Source organism: Callithrix jacchus, chromosome 13 (assembly GCF_049354715.1).
Source record: "Callithrix jacchus isolate 240 chromosome 13, calJac240_pri, whole genome shotgun sequence".
Classification (NCBI taxonomy): domain Eukaryota; kingdom Metazoa; phylum Chordata; class Mammalia; order Primates; family Cebidae; genus Callithrix; species Callithrix jacchus.
Window position 1 is genome coordinate 117,187,393 of NC_133514.1, and position 18,271 is coordinate 117,205,663.

The 18,271-nt window shown below is 36.7% G+C and overlaps 1 protein-coding gene across 4 annotated transcripts in view; it reads left to right on the forward strand.

Moving 5' to 3' along the window:
- Positions 1–18,271, forward strand: part of ZNF407 (zinc finger protein 407) — a 474,883-nt gene that overhangs the window by 167,312 nt on the left and 289,300 nt on the right. For 3 of the 4 annotated variants that reach the window (XM_078348272.1, XM_078348273.1, XM_078348274.1), the window contains exon 4: positions 15,473–15,583. The exons of the other annotated variant lie outside the window; for it this stretch is intronic. In XM_078348272.1, coding sequence (XP_078204398.1) covers positions 15,473–15,583 — 111 coding nt within the window. The remainder of the gene's footprint in view (positions 1–15,472; positions 15,584–18,271) is intronic. 4 annotated transcript variants of the gene reach the window in all.

Consider the following 18,271-nt stretch of genomic DNA (forward strand, 5'->3'; position numbering starts at 1 on the left):
CATATAAAAACTTCACGCTTAGGTCTGTTACTGTACCCTCATCAGCTATACTGCCTGGTTGTTACTTGTATTTTTTCTGACTGCTAGAAACTGCTGAGTTCTTTTCATTATTGTGTTTTAAGTTCTTATGAATTACATTCAGTTCTTAAACTGTACATTTTTGGTAATTTTGCTATTTTTAGAGCTTCTAAATTATACATTTGCCACCAAATGAACCATATCATATACAATGGGAAATTCAGAAATAATCTGTTTTTAGATTATTTTCTCTTTTTCTAAGTAAACTTCCTAAAACTTGCTATCTGTTTGCATACTTTTGACATGTATAGCTTCTCCTCTGAATTTCAGATTGCTGGTATTGTAGAAAACTATTTTGCTTGAAACACGGTGTGAGAAAGTTATAGTTGTAGAGAGGAAATTCATGGAAGTTGTTTATATTGTCTCTCTCAGTCTCTGTCTCTCTCTCTCTCTCTCTGTCTCTCTCTCTCTCTCTCTCTCTCTCTCATTTACCTTTTTGTTCTGAATCTCAGGCTCTTCCAAATAGTTGCTTGACAGTGTTACCATCCCTTTGATTGTAAAATATTTACTATGTAACCTTTCATAGTACCGTAGCTATCTCACATATAATTGAGGAAACAATGTCTAGTCTGTAAATGCCAAGTCAGGTATTGACTTCTTGGATACTTTGGAATTCTATCTTAAAAATTAATAAAGCAAAAAAGGTAAAGAAGAGCAAGAAATAAACATATGTCTTGCTTGTATATATGTATATAATGCCTGAAAAATAAATATTTTCTAATTAAAATTATTATGGACTTCCCATTGTAAATGCCATTTTTAACTTAAGAAAACTTTCATTAAAGTATTACATACATAAATCTATACATATTTGAAATATACAATTTGATGAGTTTTAATACATATTTAGACATATGTATATGTGTTTTTCATGAAACCTTTACCTCAGACAAGATTATGATCGTATCCATTACTGCCTCAAATTTCCATTTATTTTCTTTGGAATCCATCCTTCCCGCTACTCTCTGCCATCCCACACAACTGCTGATCCGCTTTCTGCCATTAGTGGCTTGCATTTTACAGAGTTCTTTGTGAATGGAATGATACAGTTTGGAATTTTTCTTGTCAGTCTTTTTCTTTTCTTCTTTAAATTATCATAGCTGTTTTTAGATTTTAGATTTCTTCTCTTGTTTTTGTTGTATTGATGGGTAATTCCTAATTATTACTGAGCAAAATTACATTGTTTCTTTATCCCTTTGTTTACCCAGTCCCTTTTCCATAGATGTCTGAATTATTTCTCTTTTTTGGATATTTGAAATTACACTGTTATGATGAACATTGGTCAACAAGTTTTGTATGGCCATAGCACTTCATTTCTCTTGGGTAAATACCTAAATGGAAAGTGACTGAATTTTAGGATAGGTGTATGTTTAAGGTTTTACCAGAGAATAGTACCAGTTTACATAAACACCAGAAGAGTTTTAACTGTCCTCTTTTTCTACGTATACTTCCCAAAGCTTGCAATTGTCAGTCTTTCTGAGTTTAGCCGTTTCTATTAGGTATGTAGAGGAAACTCTAGTGGTTTAATTTCCATGTCCCTAGTTATGTTGAGCATCTACGTAGGACTTTTTTTTTTTTTTTTTTTTTTTTTTTGCCATGTGTATTTCTTTTTTGGTGAAGGGTCTCTGAAAAATCTTTTGTCCATTTAAAAAATTGTGTTATTTGTTTTCTTCTTATTAAGCGTGAGATTTCTTTTTGTATGCTAGATATAAGCCTTTTATTAAACACATGATGTGCAAGTATTTTCTCCTAGTCTGTGGTGTAATTCTCTTTTTATTTTATTTTTATTTTTTATTGCATTTTAGGTTTTGGGGTACATGTGAAGAACATGCAAGATTGTTGCATAGGTACACACATAGCAGTGTGATTTGCTACCTTCCTCACCATCACCTATATTTGGCATTTCTCCCCATGCTATCTCTCCCCAACTTGCCACACCCTGCTGTCCCTCCCCTATTCCCCGCCGACAGACCCCAGTGTGTGATGCTCCCCTCCCTGTGTCCATGTGTTCTCATTGTTCAACACCCACCTATGAGTGAGAACATGCGGTGTTTGATTTTCTGTTCTTGTGTCAGTTTGCTGAGAATGATGGTTTCCAGGTTCATCCATGTCCCTAGAGAGGACACGAAATCATCATTTTTGATGGCTGCATAGTATTCCATGTGTATATGTGCCACATTTTCCCTGTCCAGTCTATCATCGATGGGCATTTGGGTTGGTTCCAGGTCTTTGCTATTGTAAACAGTGCTGCAATGAACATTCGTGTGCATGTGTCCTTATAGTAGAACGATTTATAATCCTTTGGATATATGCCCAGTAATGGGATTGCTGGGTCAAATGGAATTTCTATTTCTAGGTCCTTGAGGAATCACCACACTGTCTTCCACAATGGTGGAACTAATTTACACACCCACCAACAGTGTAAAAGTGTTCCTATTTCTCCACATCCTCTCCAGCATCTGTTGTCTCCAGATTTTTTAATGATCGCCATTCTAACTGGCGTGAGGTGGTATCTCAATGTTGTTTTGATTTACATTTCTCTAATGACCAGTGATGATGAGCATTTTCTCATATGTTTGTGGCCTGATGTATGCCTTCTTTTGTAAAGTGTCTGTTCATATCCTTTGCCCAATTTTGAAGGGGCTTATTTGTTTTTTCTTGTAAATCTGTTTTAGTTCTTTGTAAATTCTGCATATCAGCCCTTTGTCAGATGGGTAGATTGCAGAAATTTTTTCCCATTCTGTTGGTTGCCGATTCACTCTAATGACTGTTTCTTTTGCTATGCAGAAGCTGTGGAGCTTGATTAGGTCCCATTTGCCTATTTTGGCTTTTGTTGCCAGTGCTTTTGGTGTTTTGGTCATGAAGTCCTTGCCTACGCCTATGTCCTGAATGGTTTTGCCTAGATTTTCTGCTGGGTTTTTATGGTGTTAGGTCTTGTGTTTAAGTTTTTAATCCATCTGGAGCTAATTTTAGTGTGAGGTGTCAGGAAGGGGTCCAGTTTCTGCTTTCTGCACATGGCTAGCCAGTTTTCCAACACCATTTATTGAGGAAGGAATCCTTTTCCATTTTCTTCCATTTGTCAGGTTTGTCAAAGATCAGATGGTCGTAGATGTGTGGTATTGCCTCTGAGGCCTCTGTTCTGTTCCATTTGTCTGTATCTCTGATTTGGTGCCAGTACCATGCTGTTGGATTACTGTAGCCTTGTAGTATAGTTTGAAGTCTGGTAGTGTGATGCCTCCCTCTTTGTTCTTTTTGCTTAGAATTGACTTGGCTATGTGGGCTCTCTTTTGGTCATTATTCTCTTTAGAAGGGAAGAATTAAAACATTTCTGTATATTCAAAGTTTTAAATTTTTTCTTGAATGAGTTTGGCTTTTTGTGTAATATCCCAGAAATCGTTATGTAGCTGAAGGTCACAACTTTTTTTCTTTTCTTTTTTTTTTTGAGACGGAGTTTCGCTCTTGTTACCCACGCTGGAGTGCAATGGCGCGATCTTGGCTCACCGCAACCTCCGCCTCCTGGGTTCAGGCAATTCTCCTGCCTCAGCCTCCTGAGTAGCTGGGATTACAGGCACGCGCCACCATGCCCAGCTAATTTTTTGTATTTTTAGTAGAGATGGGGTTTCACTTTGTTGACCAGGATGGTCTCGATCTCTTGACCTCGTGACCACCCACCTCGGCCTCCCAAAGTGCTGGGATTACAGGCCTGAGCCACCGCGCCCGGCCAACTTTTTTTCTTATATTTTCTTTTAGAGTTTTTATGGTTTTAGGTATTATATTTAAGGTCTGTGGTTCATACTGACTGAGTTCCCACTACAAGTGTGTAATGTATTAAATGAAGGCAGTTAAAATTTTTTTGTGGTCTTCATTTATTCCTTGCTGTGTATCTGTAAATCTGTTGTCATTCTTACCTTTGGTCTTTTGTATATAGCATGTCTTTTTTCTCTGGTTTCTTTTAAGATTTTTTTTATCATGGGTTTTCTTCACGTTTGCTTTGTTTAGAATTTGTTGAACTGTTTTTATCTGTGGGTTTGTAGATTTCATGACACTTGGAAATATTTTGCCCGTTATTTCTTTACTTACTCCCCTGTTCCACCTTGTTCTTTGGATTTTCCAACGATATCATTTGAAATGGGCCGACAACTAATACTGTTTTCCTTTTTATAAATCTGTTTTCTGTTTGTGTTTTTATTTCTTGTGTTCTCTATTCCTGTTTATTCAAAGTCACTATGCTTCTGGATGTCTAATATGCCAGTAAGCTCATGTAATGAATTTTTTATGGCATGTTCTTTATATCATGTTTTTTGGAGTTTTTAAATGTCTTCTGTCTCTCTATAGCCGATTCTCAGCATCCTTGGGTTCTGCCTCTATGGGTTCCACCAACTTCTGGTCAGAAATACTTGAAAAATAAAAAAAAAATACCACCCTAGAAGTTAAAAAGCAATGTATTATAACAACCGTTTATGTGGTTTTTACATTGTATTAAGTATTATAAGTGATCTAGAGATGTTTTAAAGTCCGTGGGAGGATGTGCATAGGTGATGTGCAAATGCAATTGGCCCTTGACCAATACAGAAGTCAAGGGCTCCAACTTCTGGGCAGGTGAAAATCTGTGTATAACTTTGACTCCCCTATAACTCAACTACTAATAGCCTGCTGTTGACTAGAAGGCTTACTGATAAAATAAACAACCAGTTAATAAATATTGTATATGTTGTATGTATTATATACTATATTCTTTAAGCTTGATAAAAGGAATTGTCATTAAGAAAATCATCACCAGATGTACTATTCATTAAGTGGAAGTGAATCCTTATAAAAGTCTTCATTCTCATTATCTTTACATTAAGTAGGCTGAGGAGGAGGAAGAGCAGGAGTGTTTGTTCTTGCAGTCTCAGGGTGGCAGAGGTGGAAGAACATCTTAGTAAAAGCGGACCTACACAGTTCCAAGTGTTGTTCAAGGGTCATGTATGATGCATTATTTTTATATAAGAGGCTTGAGCATCCATGGAGTTTGGTATCTGCAGAGGGTTCCTAGACCCAATCCCCAGGAATACGGAGGGACAGTTGTACTTATCTTTTTGATTATGGTGTATGTATTTATAGTAATTGTTTTGCCATTTCCTAGTTTTAACATCTTTGTTCATTCTGGGTTGGTTTTAGTTGATTGATTTTTCACCTTATTATTGTTCATATTTTTATACTTCTTTGCATGCCTGGTAACCTTTTCATTGAATTCTAGACATTGTTACTTTTACTCTGTTGTTTCTGTTTATTTTGTAGTTCACTAAATATTCTTGACCCTTGTTCTGAGATTGCAGGTAATTTACATGGGAATGATTGTTTTGCCTTGCTTTTAAGCAGAATCAGAACAGTGCTCAGTCTAGGATTAATTATCTCTGCCTCCCAGACAGAACTTGCTATATGCTCCTCTAGCCCTCAGGTCTCTCAGGTCTGGCTGATGGGAGCCTGTCTGCCCCCAAGCACTATTGTTTTCTAATCTTTTCTTTCTTTCTTTTTTTTTTTTTTTGTCCTGCTCTCATGTCGTTTCTTCATACATGTGACTTGGTCAGTAATCACTGAATCCTCCATGTGCTTTTCCTGCGACCTTTAGAGTTCTGTCTCTGCTGGGGTCTCTCCTCTCTGCCCGGGTGTCTCCTCTCTGCCCGGGTCTCTCCTCTCTGCCCGGGTTTCTCCTCTCTGCCCGGGTTTCTCCTTTCTGCCCGGGTTTCTCCTCTCTGCTGGGGTCTCTCCTCTCTGCCTTGTGTATTCCAGCTGCCTGGTCTCCCTGTGTTCTCCCACCTCAGGAGTCTGTTCATCTACAGCTGTGTTTCTCAGCTCGTTCCACTGTGTGACAGCTGGCTCTTTCAGATCATTGTCTTTCTTTACCTGTTGTGCTGTTTCTTAAAAGTTATATATCATGCGGTTTTGGATTTTTGTTTTTTTCAACGGGAAGGAGAAAAATGGGTGTTTATGACTCCATCTTCTACACCCCAAATCAGTCAGGATTCACTCAGGAGTTTTGAGCCACTGGGATATATGCATATTACTCTGTGTGTGTGTGATTTTATTTGTGTGTGTACCTGTGTTGATAAAGTTAAGATACTTCTTACAGAAATTTGGTCTTATGCAACATCAGGAGCCTTTTAACCAGTCTCTGTAAGGCGTTGCCATCACATCTGATGCTGAACCTTGAAAGCCATAGGACAGGCAGTTGAGAAGTGAGGAGGGATGTGACATGAGGGAGAACGAGAACTGGGGGGACCCGCAGGCATGAATGGGAGCCCATGGCCTTGGACGATGTGGTCTGGGGTTCCACAGCAGCTAGATCCCATTCTGTGCTTCTTAAACTTACCCACGAGGCTCAGGAGTCGGAGAAGCCGATGTGGAGGCTTTCCCGGGATTGTGGAAGACTGGTTGAAGGTTTGGTTGTTTCCTTATAATGATGAGATGACCTATGTGGCAGTGCCTGTGAACTGTGGCTTCACATCTGCCCTGCTTATTTCATACTGGCACTTCTCTGCTGGCTTTCCTTAACCAGATACATCTAGGGAAGTGAATTCTAGGAAATGGAATTTGGCTAAGTCAGGTTGTCATGCCACTGAGCCCCATCTTCATAAGGCATCTTTAATATCTAACTAAAGAAAAGGCAGATATACTTCTGCCCAACATGATGTACATGTTCAGTAAACAATTAACAACATGCTAACCTGTTACCAAAAGGGAATACACTAGCCATGTTTTGTTTTTATGGATAATTGTTCTTCAATTTGCAGTTTTTCTTGCTGCCTATAACTTCTGAAATGAGTTCCAAAGGTAACATCATTAACGCATTATTTTAGATGATAAGGGGACTAGAAATGGGAAATAAATTAATCCTGACTTTGTTATTTTTTTTTTCAATTTTTCTTCTTCGTCTTTTTTTTTTTTTTGAGACACACTGTTATTCTGTCACCCAGGCTGTAGTGTGGTGGCACAATCTCTGTTTACCACAACCTCTGCCTCCCAGCTTCAAGCGATTCTCCTGTCTCAGCCTCCTGAGTAGCTGGGACCACAGGTGCATGTCATTACACCTGGCTAATTTTTGTATTTTTAGTAGAGACAGGGTTTCGCCATGTTGATCAGGCTGGTCTCCGTCTCCTGACCTTGGGTGATCCAACCGCCTTGGCTTCCAAAGTTCTGGGATTGCAGGCGTGAACCACTGCACCTTGCCCTGACTTTGTTATTATCCAAAACGTTCCTGAGTCTTTCTTATTTTAGTAGATTCACTTAGTTTATCATAAATTGTTATAGGAAAGTAATTCAACAGTAATTCTCCTTAACTGATAAGTTGTGCATCTCTCCAACGTAGCAGTAATTGATGGAGATGATCTTCCGGAAGCACTGCATGTTTTTCATGTACCTGCTGAATATTACAGACTGTATTCTTTTCTATAAACAGATTATGGTCTGTTTTATACACTTTGATTATTAAATGCATTCTATTGTGTTTTTTTAATAATTGTATTTTATGGAAGATATTTATCTTGACTCTAATATATGTAAACCTCAATAACACATACAGAGGACCTCTTTATCTGCATATATCTCATAATATAATTTTCCTGCTAAATATGTTCAAAATTATAGATTGCATAATTCTGAATGCTCATGTTTTGTTTAAAAAGAATTTATTTTGTTTGCATATATATATATATATATATATATGTTGAATGTGTACAATGTGTATCTTCAGTTCATTTTCACATAAATTGCAATTTGAATATACCTATTTACCAAATAGTATCTTTAAAGCCCTAAATGAAGAAGTCTTATTTTTGAAAATCTAAATGTGGAAATCCCTTTTTTGGCTTTTTTTGTGGATTTATTGATTTTTGTTTCATTCCTTGACAGGAGCACCCTCATGTGCTTTAGCTCCTGCACATTTAGTCAATAAGGACAGTACCAGAACTATATGCTTGGATAGGAAGACTCTTAATTTATTAATAGCAATCATTTTTTGCGACTTACTCAATTTCTTGAAATACCTCGGAATTTTACTCTAGACTTATATATACGGAAATCTAGAGATATATTTTTCTTGTACTGTTGCTGTATTCCAGTAGGCCTCAATTTTCTCATTTTTACGTTGAAGTTAATAATATGGTAATGTGTATCTACTACAGCAGTACAATTGTGGTTTCATCTCCAGTCATCCACATTAAACATGGTAATAACCCTCTCTAGCCATCGTGTTCTCTCACTAATATGCTAAATTTTGTCACTGTTTACCTTTAATCTTTGCATGGCCTTCTTTTATCCTGGAAGGATGAAAATGGTATTAGAGTCCCATTAGCCAGTGCAGCGCTACAGTGTGTGTTCTGTGTGCTGTCCTTCCTCTTGTCCCTGGGGTCCTCTTCCTAGTCATGGCCATTGTCATCATCATCATCATCATTGCTGTGAAGCTGGCTAGCATTCCAGTGGGCTTACTGTGCTAGGCACTACAGTAGGACCTTGCCTTACTTCATCTCATTTAATCTTCATCGCAGTCCTGGGGAAGAGAGATAATGTCTTCAACCAGTCATGGGGAAGGCCCAGATTCAGCCCAAGTTTCTTGATATCAGGCTTTGCCCTGACCCTCAGTGATATTCTTTTATGACCTACCATCAAATGATTTCATATATAAAACACATCTGGGTATGTATTTTAATTCTCGTTGCCTGTGTTTGCACTTTGCATTCTCAGGTTAATATCTTACATTAACAGAAGGCTCCACATTGTTTTACCTCCTTCAGAAGAGTTGAGTTAGCCCTAGGCAAGGGTTCTTCACGGAACTCTTTCGGAAAGTTTTCAGTGAGTATCTCTTACAGTAAGTGCCTCTTTGGCTCATACTGTCTTTGTCCACTATAACTATTCATAAACATGTCTCATAATAGAGTTTGTTTTTGATTCCCCTTCTGGGGATTTCAGTTGGTCATGGCGATTTCCATTTTGTAGTTTATCACTAATACGGTTGTTTACCACATTCATTGTATTTTTAAAACAATTCAGACATTAATGTTTTCATTTTGTCTCACATGTCATGTATCAGCTGAGGCCAAGGATAAGTAGAGTCGTCCAGGAAAGTAATAATTATAAAGAATTTTTAGATATTTTAAATTTTGGAATGCTGATAATTTGTGTTTAAAGCAAGTTGCTTTATATAAAATTACAAGGGTACGTTTCACATGTGAAAATGATGGGTTCTCTGTGGTAATTATAACCAAAAGGGCTATAACATTCAAAGGAATTGTGTCTGAATATACTTGAGAAACAAAGACGATTGTTTTGGCCTCATAATTATTTGGTAAGAGTTTAAGAAATATAATTATTAAATGTTATTTAACACCTGTTAACTTCGGAATTTTGGAGTAAACAAATCTCATATAATTATAGTTTTCCCCCTTTATTTGCAAGGTAAGTTTCTGACAGATTTGAATGCCTTTGAACTCCAGGTTTTTCTGTGTTGTTTATTTAACATGCTCATTAATAGGAAAGAGAAGTAAATGGGAAAAATTCAAGAATAGGTAAGAAAAGTAGATGGGAAAAATTCTTTCTTGAAGTCTTGATTAAACAATATAACAAGGTTTACAAATATATTTAGGAAGTTAGATAATGTATTTCATATTATATGTTATAAGAATGAACTCTTTAATAATTCATTTAGGCTTTATATTATCTAACGTATTTTACATGGTAAGTTATAGTTTGCCTCAGATTTCTGACACTTTAAAGGTAAAAAATATTTACGTTGATTTTGTTTATAATAAAACCAGTGCAATCTATCTCAATTGGCTGTTCTTTTAGAAATCAGCATCATCTTTATTTTTAAGCATCGTTATTTCGTGCTTGAGAACTGATCGTGTGGTATTTATTTTTGTCTAACTCCCATGTTAGAGTGAACTTTTAGGTTGCTCTCAGTTTTCAGTTGTTATAGGTCATTACTTTTTAGTTTTTTCCTTTACAATATGATAAATATTTTTAAAATAATATTGCGTGTAGTTAATTCCAGCAAATCTTAAAAAAAATGCTCTATGCCATATCAGTTACTAGATTTGTCGTTCATTAGCTTGGATAATTCATATTCATTTAGGAAGGTTTTTAATATAATGGTTTTATTTTTGAACCGTTTTATTTCAGTAGTATTTTCATTTTTCTTATGTTCTATGAGGCTGTAATCTTTCATTAGGCAGGAAGTGTGGAATGGTGGAGAGACTTCTGTATAAAGGTCACCAGGCATGAATTCCAATTTTGCATTTTCAGCTTCTTTGCCCCATTTTCTTAAAAAAGTCAAAGTCACTTATCTTCTCTGAGCTTGTTTTCTCCTCTCTCAGGGTGATCGGATTATGCCCAAAGCACATACTCATACACTCTTGGGTAGCCACCGAGTAAACACATGAAACTGTTGGATAAACTATACATCTGTAACTATAAGCAACATATTATTTTTTGCTTTTTTAAATTACAAATTTTACTTCTTTTAGAAGAACAGTTCTATAAATCATCTAAATCTAAATCCCATGTCAGAGTGAATTTGGTCGATATTTGCTTCTTTCATATATATGCTTGTACATGTATATGTCAGAATGCAAGAATAAACATACATCTATCTTGGATTCGTTGTATGTAGCACTTTTGTCTTTTTAAATCTAAGCTATCGTGACCAGCTTTCTGTATTTTTAGTTGATGCATAATATTCTACCATGATTGTGCCACTGCTATTGAACTTTTAGGTTGCTCCCACTTTTCAGTTGGATTGTAGCTTTTTATCCTTTATTTCATATTCTTTTTAGAGTGCATATTTCAGCAATTAGAATACCTGATTCTGAATGACTGCTGAAGACTGTTATTTCCTTGCTTAGGATTTGGTGCTTATCCAGTTCAGAAGGGAATTATGAAAGGCATGCGCTGAGGCATGACATGAGCTGAGCGTATTTATGGGAAGGTCGTGTCTGTCATGGTAGTGTATGGAGTAAATTGCATGGGAGAGTAACTTGAAGCTGTGGCACTCAGACATAATGGTTTGAACTGGTTTATTTAAAATAGAAAAAGAAAAGTCTTGGTAGCAAAAAATTATGAAGAAACAATTGATGATGTATGAAAATGGGTATAAGATTACTAATTTGGGAAGGTGGCGTAATTGATGGGATTCAGAAATTCTGTAGGAGATCATCAGTGATGAGCAGTCATGACTGAGTGTTGGATGTGCTTTACAGTATTGTCAATTTAGACAAGAAAAAATGTCCTGGAAAGGCCATGGGTGGAAATATATATTTTAGTGTCACTTACAAGGAGGTTATGCTTGAAGCCCAGGAAATGAATTATACCTTTGAAATATGAATCTATATGAACAAAAATATCACCCTTAGAGGGTAAAATGAGGAACGAGAATTGACAATAGTAATGAAGGAGGAAGTGATCAGAAGTGGTTTGGAAGTATCAGTAGAAGCCAAGTTACTAGAGAGCTTAAAGAAGTAGTAAGTGATACCTTTACACTAAAGTTTTGAGAACAGTTGTTTGAATAGAATGCTGTTCTGCAAAAGCTAAAATGTGATTCATTTACAGTAATGTATTTCGTACCACCTGAACATTTATTACAACGTAGTTTAGAATAATGAAAAGATATGCCAATTGTTGCAGTTAGCGTTCATTTACCAAACGTGTCCCATTACACTTGAAATCCTCTGTATATATCTCCTTCCATGCCCACCATGCGTTTGTGTGTGTGTTCATTTATTTCCTAGCTTTGTGCATTGAAAGGGCTTAGACTCCCTGATACTTCAGTAGCAGGGATCAGAGTGAGCACCCAGCTCTTGCTTTATAAACACCACTACCTACTGGAAGAAACCAGGACTGATGCAGGTCTGGAGCATGGACAGTGATTGTTGGGCCTGGAAAGGCTGGTTGTGCTAGAAAATAAGGAAGAACCCAACGGTAAGAGAAGCGATGTCAAAAAACAGAGTAGCCACCTTTCAAGAGTTTCCACTGGCCAATTTTGGGAAAACTTGAGAATGACAAGACATAATTATGGTAACTGATTATAAAATATGGTATAAAATCCAAGAGTCCAGATAAAGTGCTTTTGAAAGAAAGTGAGGGTGAGACACTATGTCATGGAAAGATGGGGGACAATGGTTAAGTCTCTCTAGCAAAGAATGCCATAAAATAGAAGGAATGATAGAACACTGCTATTTTGTACCCTTCATAATAATCCAGTTAGGCAAGATTCATTAATGGGCGCCTATGCCATTGGAAGAAACTTGTTAGGGAAAACGGTACTCACAGAATATCAAAATATCACCTGCAAATTACTTAATTACAAAGGGCAAGTAATTACTTATATTGAAGAATTTTGAGATCACTACCTTAAACATATAGTCAAGTTTAGCATGACTAAAGGGACATGAACCTGACATTACTCTTATCCTGGTACAATGTAGTTGGAAGTATCCAACAAATATAAGTGATATTCTTGCCAGAAATATTTAAACTGAATCAAATAATGAGGAAACAATCAGACAAACCATATGTGGGACATTATTATAAGTTAGGTTGCTCAGAATTTTTGTTACTATACAAATAAGGGAGAAAAGATGGTAGTTGTAGATGAAAAGAAACGAAGGAGACATAGTGAAACACAGTGAGTGTGTCTTATAGACAATGTCGTAGATATTACTGAGTCAGTATCAATGTTCTTGAATGTGCTCTTCATCCACAGTGGGAAGAAGAATGTCTTTCTTTGGAGTTGTGTGCGTCTTAGGGGAGAAGTATCATCTCAGTAACTTACTTTAAGGTGACTTAAAGACAAAGCATATTAACACATTCCTAGTGTGAGAGAGTGAGTAAGCAGGTGTCCCCACAACGTTAAGGACAAATCCATTTGGAAAGGGTACAAGTATTTTACGTATTGTCTTTCCAACTTTTCCATCTTAACTTTTTTCAAGTAAGAAGCTAAGAAAAAGAGCAGTTCACAATTAAAAAATAAAAGTCAGATAGATAAAAGGATAAACCTTAAACATATAATTAGATATGAAGTTATTTTAAAGTTTATTTGGCTTTTGATTATTTATTGAAACTTTGTAAATAGTTATCCTTTCTGCCTGCTAGGATTGTTGCTAGAAGATTTCTACTTAGGTAATTATTTTTTTAACCTATTTTGTCCATGTCAGTATTATCTACTCTGCTCTACCCATCACATCCATCTTTTGCTGCTCAGATCAGAACAGTATTTGTGAGAGTATCATGACACAACTGGAAGTTGGCTACAATGTTCAGGTCATAGTTTAACTGTGTTATATGTTTAGCCATAAAATGTTTACTCAAATTATTCATGACTGTTTCTTGGACTGAATTAATACTTTGTAACAAAATATCTGATTATGTCAACTGCAAGTACAGTATATAGTAATCTAAATAGACATCATCACATAGTCTCTTACATATTTGTCAGTTCCCACAAATATATTTTATTATAGTTGTGTGAATCAGAAGTTTGACACCAGTCTTACCAAGCAGAGCTCAAGATGTCAGCCGGCCCGGACTCCTTTCTGGAGATTTTTTGGGAAGAGTTTCTCCCTTCCTTGTTACTTCTAGCCTCTCGAGAACACCCACATTCCTTGGCTTACGGCCCCATTTCCATCTTCTCATATGCACAAAGCCTCTTGCTTGTCCTGATTTCATTGTTGTGTATCTGACTTTTTCCCTCTTCTGCCTCTCCAATTCCACTTCCAGAAGGATTTTTATGGTCACACTGTATCCAACTAGATAACCCAGTACACACCTTTCCACATTACAGCCCACTGATTAACAACATTTATTTAATCTGCAACCATTATTCCCCTCTGCCATATTACCAGAAATAATTCACCAATTTCTTAGATTAGGATATGGGTATCTTTCAGGGGACATTGTCCTGGTGTGGAGTCTTTTTGAGAAGTGTGCACGGATTGCAGTATGAAAATCTATAATTCCTCTTCCTTTAATGAGAATATGGTTAAAATGGAAATTAACATGTAAAACTATCATATAAAAATATTCTAATTTAAATTTATTTCAGAATGGTAATAAAGGTAATACTTTATTAATCATAGATATAATAAGAAAAATGACAAAACATTTCTGTATATTTTTAATGATTAGTGACATCTGTTCTAAAAGTCAAATCCCATTATTTATAATAAATCTTTGTATATTTTGAACTTACTTGAGGAAGTGGATTATGATCATTCTTTGGAGAATCATTATTTAGCGTTCTGTCCATATTTTCTTTTTCAAATGTGTAGGCCTTATTTTACAAATAGATTGTGCTGCTTGTGAATATGTATAATGATGAAAATTGTTTAATTCACACTGATTTTGTAGTCAGAGAGTTAGATGTCTTTGATTGATTAGTACTGTTGATGTTAAAGCAGGGGTAACCTTTCAAATTCCTAATTGTAGGTACGAGAATTTTTAGCATATCATCAGTCTGCTTTTTAGACATTTGTCTTATTTCTTACTGCTGACATTATCTTTTTAGATATCTGTTTTCATGACCTGTATTTTAAACCTTTTGAATATAGAGACTACATTTGGTTCATCTTTGCACCTTCATATCCTGTTCATTGTTCGGTATATGTCTGTAGTGCAAAAGGTGTTCTCTTGCAGCATATCTCTTTGAATCCAGAATCTTCGTCTTCTAGTGTTTTCCTATTTCTCCTATAATAATTCCTCTTATAATAGTTACAATTGGCTGGGTGCAGTGGCTCACACCTGTAATCACAGCACTCTGGGAGGCCGAGGCGGGCGAATCACCTGATGCTGGGAGTTCGAGATCAGCCTGGCAAACGTGGTGAATCCCTGTCTCTACTAAAAATACAAAAATTAGCTGGGCATGGTGCTGGGCATTTGTAATCCCAGCTACTTGGGAGGCTGAGGTGGAACAATCATTTGAACTGGGAGTCACATGACTAAGAAGTCTATACAATTTGACTCTTTTAACTGAGTGTTACCCAAATTTTTTTGAAAATTCCTCCTACCTCTACTTTTTTGGTAACATTTCTATTGTCATCCTGAGGAACAGTCATCCATAGGAACCTATTTGGCACAAGAGAAACACAGCCAAACCCCCACGCATTAAAATATCCAAGTTTAAGTTTTGACTCCTCAAAAATGTGTCTAATAGCCTACTGTCAATCAGAAGCCTTACCAATAACATGAATTGTAGATTAACACATTCTGTATATGTATTATATACTGTATTCTTACAGTAAAATAAGTTGGAGACAATCTTAAGATAATCTTAAGTATGTATATTTAGAAAATATGTATATTTAGTATTCATTAAGTGGCAGTGGCTCATCATAAAGGACTTCATCCTCTTTATCATCACATTATGTAGGCTGAGGAGTAGAAGGAGAGGAGAGACTGCATCAAGCATGGCAGAGGTGGAAGAACATCGTGGCATAAGTGGACTCGTGCAGCTCAGACTCATGCTGTTCGAAGGCCAGCTGTATGTACTGTAATAGATCAGTCAGATCATCTCCCATGACTGGCAGATTGAATTTTATAGTGCTAAAACCTAAAGGACTGACGAATTAAGCCTTTGTTATATAGTGTTTAGTGTACCAGAATTTATTCTGAAATAATGTTAAAATGAGAATTATGTTTTTCAGCTGGAACGTAGCTAGGGTGTAGGCATTCCTGCTGCGTTGCTCCTTTTACACCAAAACGGATTTTAAGTTGAACTGTATCAGGCATTTGCAGATACTTGCAAGTCAATCAGTGTTTTTAAAACATTCTTTTTTTTTAATTTAAAGGTGTTTCTTCACGTGATTAGATGCTTGCAAATGGATGACTTGAGCAAGAGTAGTTCTAGCGTGGGTCTCGGCCTTCAGCAGATCTGGCCTCCTGTTCCACAGGCCTCTTGGATGTTCTGCAGGCTTCCTCCTGAGCATGTCCCAGACAAATGGCCTTCTAAGCAGCTCAGTTTCTCCCAAGCCAAAAATTGATCCTTTCTTTGATTCCTCTTTCAGACTCCATCACCAATCAATATAGAAATTTGGTTGGCTCTAATCACAAATATGTATTCCAATTCTGACCACGTTTTACTGCTAGCCCTTGTCCAGGTCACTGTCATCTTTGACTGGATTATTCCAAGAGACAGTTGATGGATTGATATATATCTCTCTCAAAAGCAGACAGGAGTGCTATTGAACTGGAAATTGAGGCTAGTGTGGTGGCTCACACCTGAAATCCCAGGACGTTGGGACTTCCAGGCAGGAGGATTCCTTGAGCCCTGGAGTTTGAAACTAATTTGGGCACCATAGTGAGACCCCTGCCTCCACAATTTTTTTTTTTTAATTAACCAGGCCTGGTGGTGCATACCTTTAGCCCCAACTACCGTGGAAGCTAAGGTGTGCGGATCGTTTGAGCCCAGGAGTTTGAGATTACAGTGAGCTTTTGTTTTTTTAAAAGCAAAAGTAAGTTGGACAAGTCACTCCTCTGTTTAGATGCCTGAGATGGCTTTTCTTCTTACTCAGAACAAAAGCTGAGTCTGCTGTGGCGATCAGTGTTGCTATTCTCACCTGCCCTCTTTTTTCCAATCTCTTGGGATGAGACTGTCCTCCTCCTCACTTACTGGCCCCCAGCTTTATGCTCCCACGTCACTGCTGTGAGAATGAATTGAGATCCTGCCTTCGGGTGTCTGATTGTGCTCTCTCATGCTGGGGTTGCTGGCCTTATGCCTTTGCAGGCCACATGCCTTCATCTTCTTCACTCAGTCTCATTCCTGAGCCACCCAAATGTAGAATTTCAACCCCTTGCTGACATTGTAAGATCCTGGTTCTCTACTTTGACTTGTTCTCCTACAACTTGACACTGTTTAATATGATATATATTTTACATTTTGTTTTCCTCGTTGTCTGTGTCTCTCACTGGGTTGTACATTTTTTGAGGGCAGGGACTTTTATTTGTTTTGGTCACCTGTGTATCACAGCTGCCTAGAACTATTCCTTGCTTGATGTAGACCTTTAATAAATACGTAAATTAAATGCGTGCACAAATGAACAGCACTGTCCACAAGGGAGGACTGGCTTGAGCTTAGTGTCACCGCATCCTGTTGAAGAGCAGCAGGTTGTAGAGAATGCTCCAGGAAGGCTTGACCTGAACCGTTGGTTTTCTCATCATGGGCGCAGAACCCCTCACAGCTAGCATGTAGTAAGTGATCAGTAAACGCGATGAAACAGGGAATCAGGCATGAAAGAATGAGGATTTATTGGGAGCAAGGCATGTCAGTTGGCTAGCTTTCAGATTTGTGATCCTTTTAGTTTTATTTCTGGTGATAGTGTTATCTAGATTATGTATATATATATTTTAAAATGTTATGTTAAAACAATAATGTTACAGTGTAGTGCAGAGTACATTCAGTAATTACATATGGCTGTCAATATTATCTCCATATTGGTCAGTAATTTAATGCTAGTCATGCTCGGCTTATATTTTTTTTAACTGAGTGTGATTTTGAGGCCTTTAAATCATTTGTATGTCAAGCCAAACTTAAGGAATTAGTACTCATTTTAAGTCCAGTGTTGGTTGAGTAAATATTTTGCATTTGAACATAACTGAGGTGTGTTATAGTATTAAAACTTTTTCCTTTTTTCTCCATGATAATGAAAATTATTATTTCACTAAACATTCAGCACGTTAGGACATTGTATTAGGCGAAAGCTTTCTCTCCCTATTTACTCTCATTTGTCCCACTGTGCCATGTAATATTTTTACTTCAGTCTCAAAACCTAAACGTATTAATTAATAATTCTGTGTTCTGTTAAAAACTGCACTGTGGTTTTTCAGTTCGGATCTCTTAAGTTATACTTGGTCATGTAAATACGCTGTGCTTTGCAGCTTTGGGTTTTTAACCTTTGCTCTTTGATATTAGCTTTATGTTTTTTTAATTATAGGAAAATGGAGGACAGTAGGGAAGTTATGACTTAAATGGACTTGTGATTACTGTGTTCTTTTTTAAGGAAATGAAAAATGTTATTTTGTCAAAATCAAGCAGTAACAAATATAGAATTTCTTGTATTTTTTTAGGCTCAGCATTTAATATTATCACAGTTGTTTTATATGTGATGATTTCATTTTAGTGATTGATGTTTGTACCAGTTATTTATAGTTGTAAAGCATGTATTGTCCATAG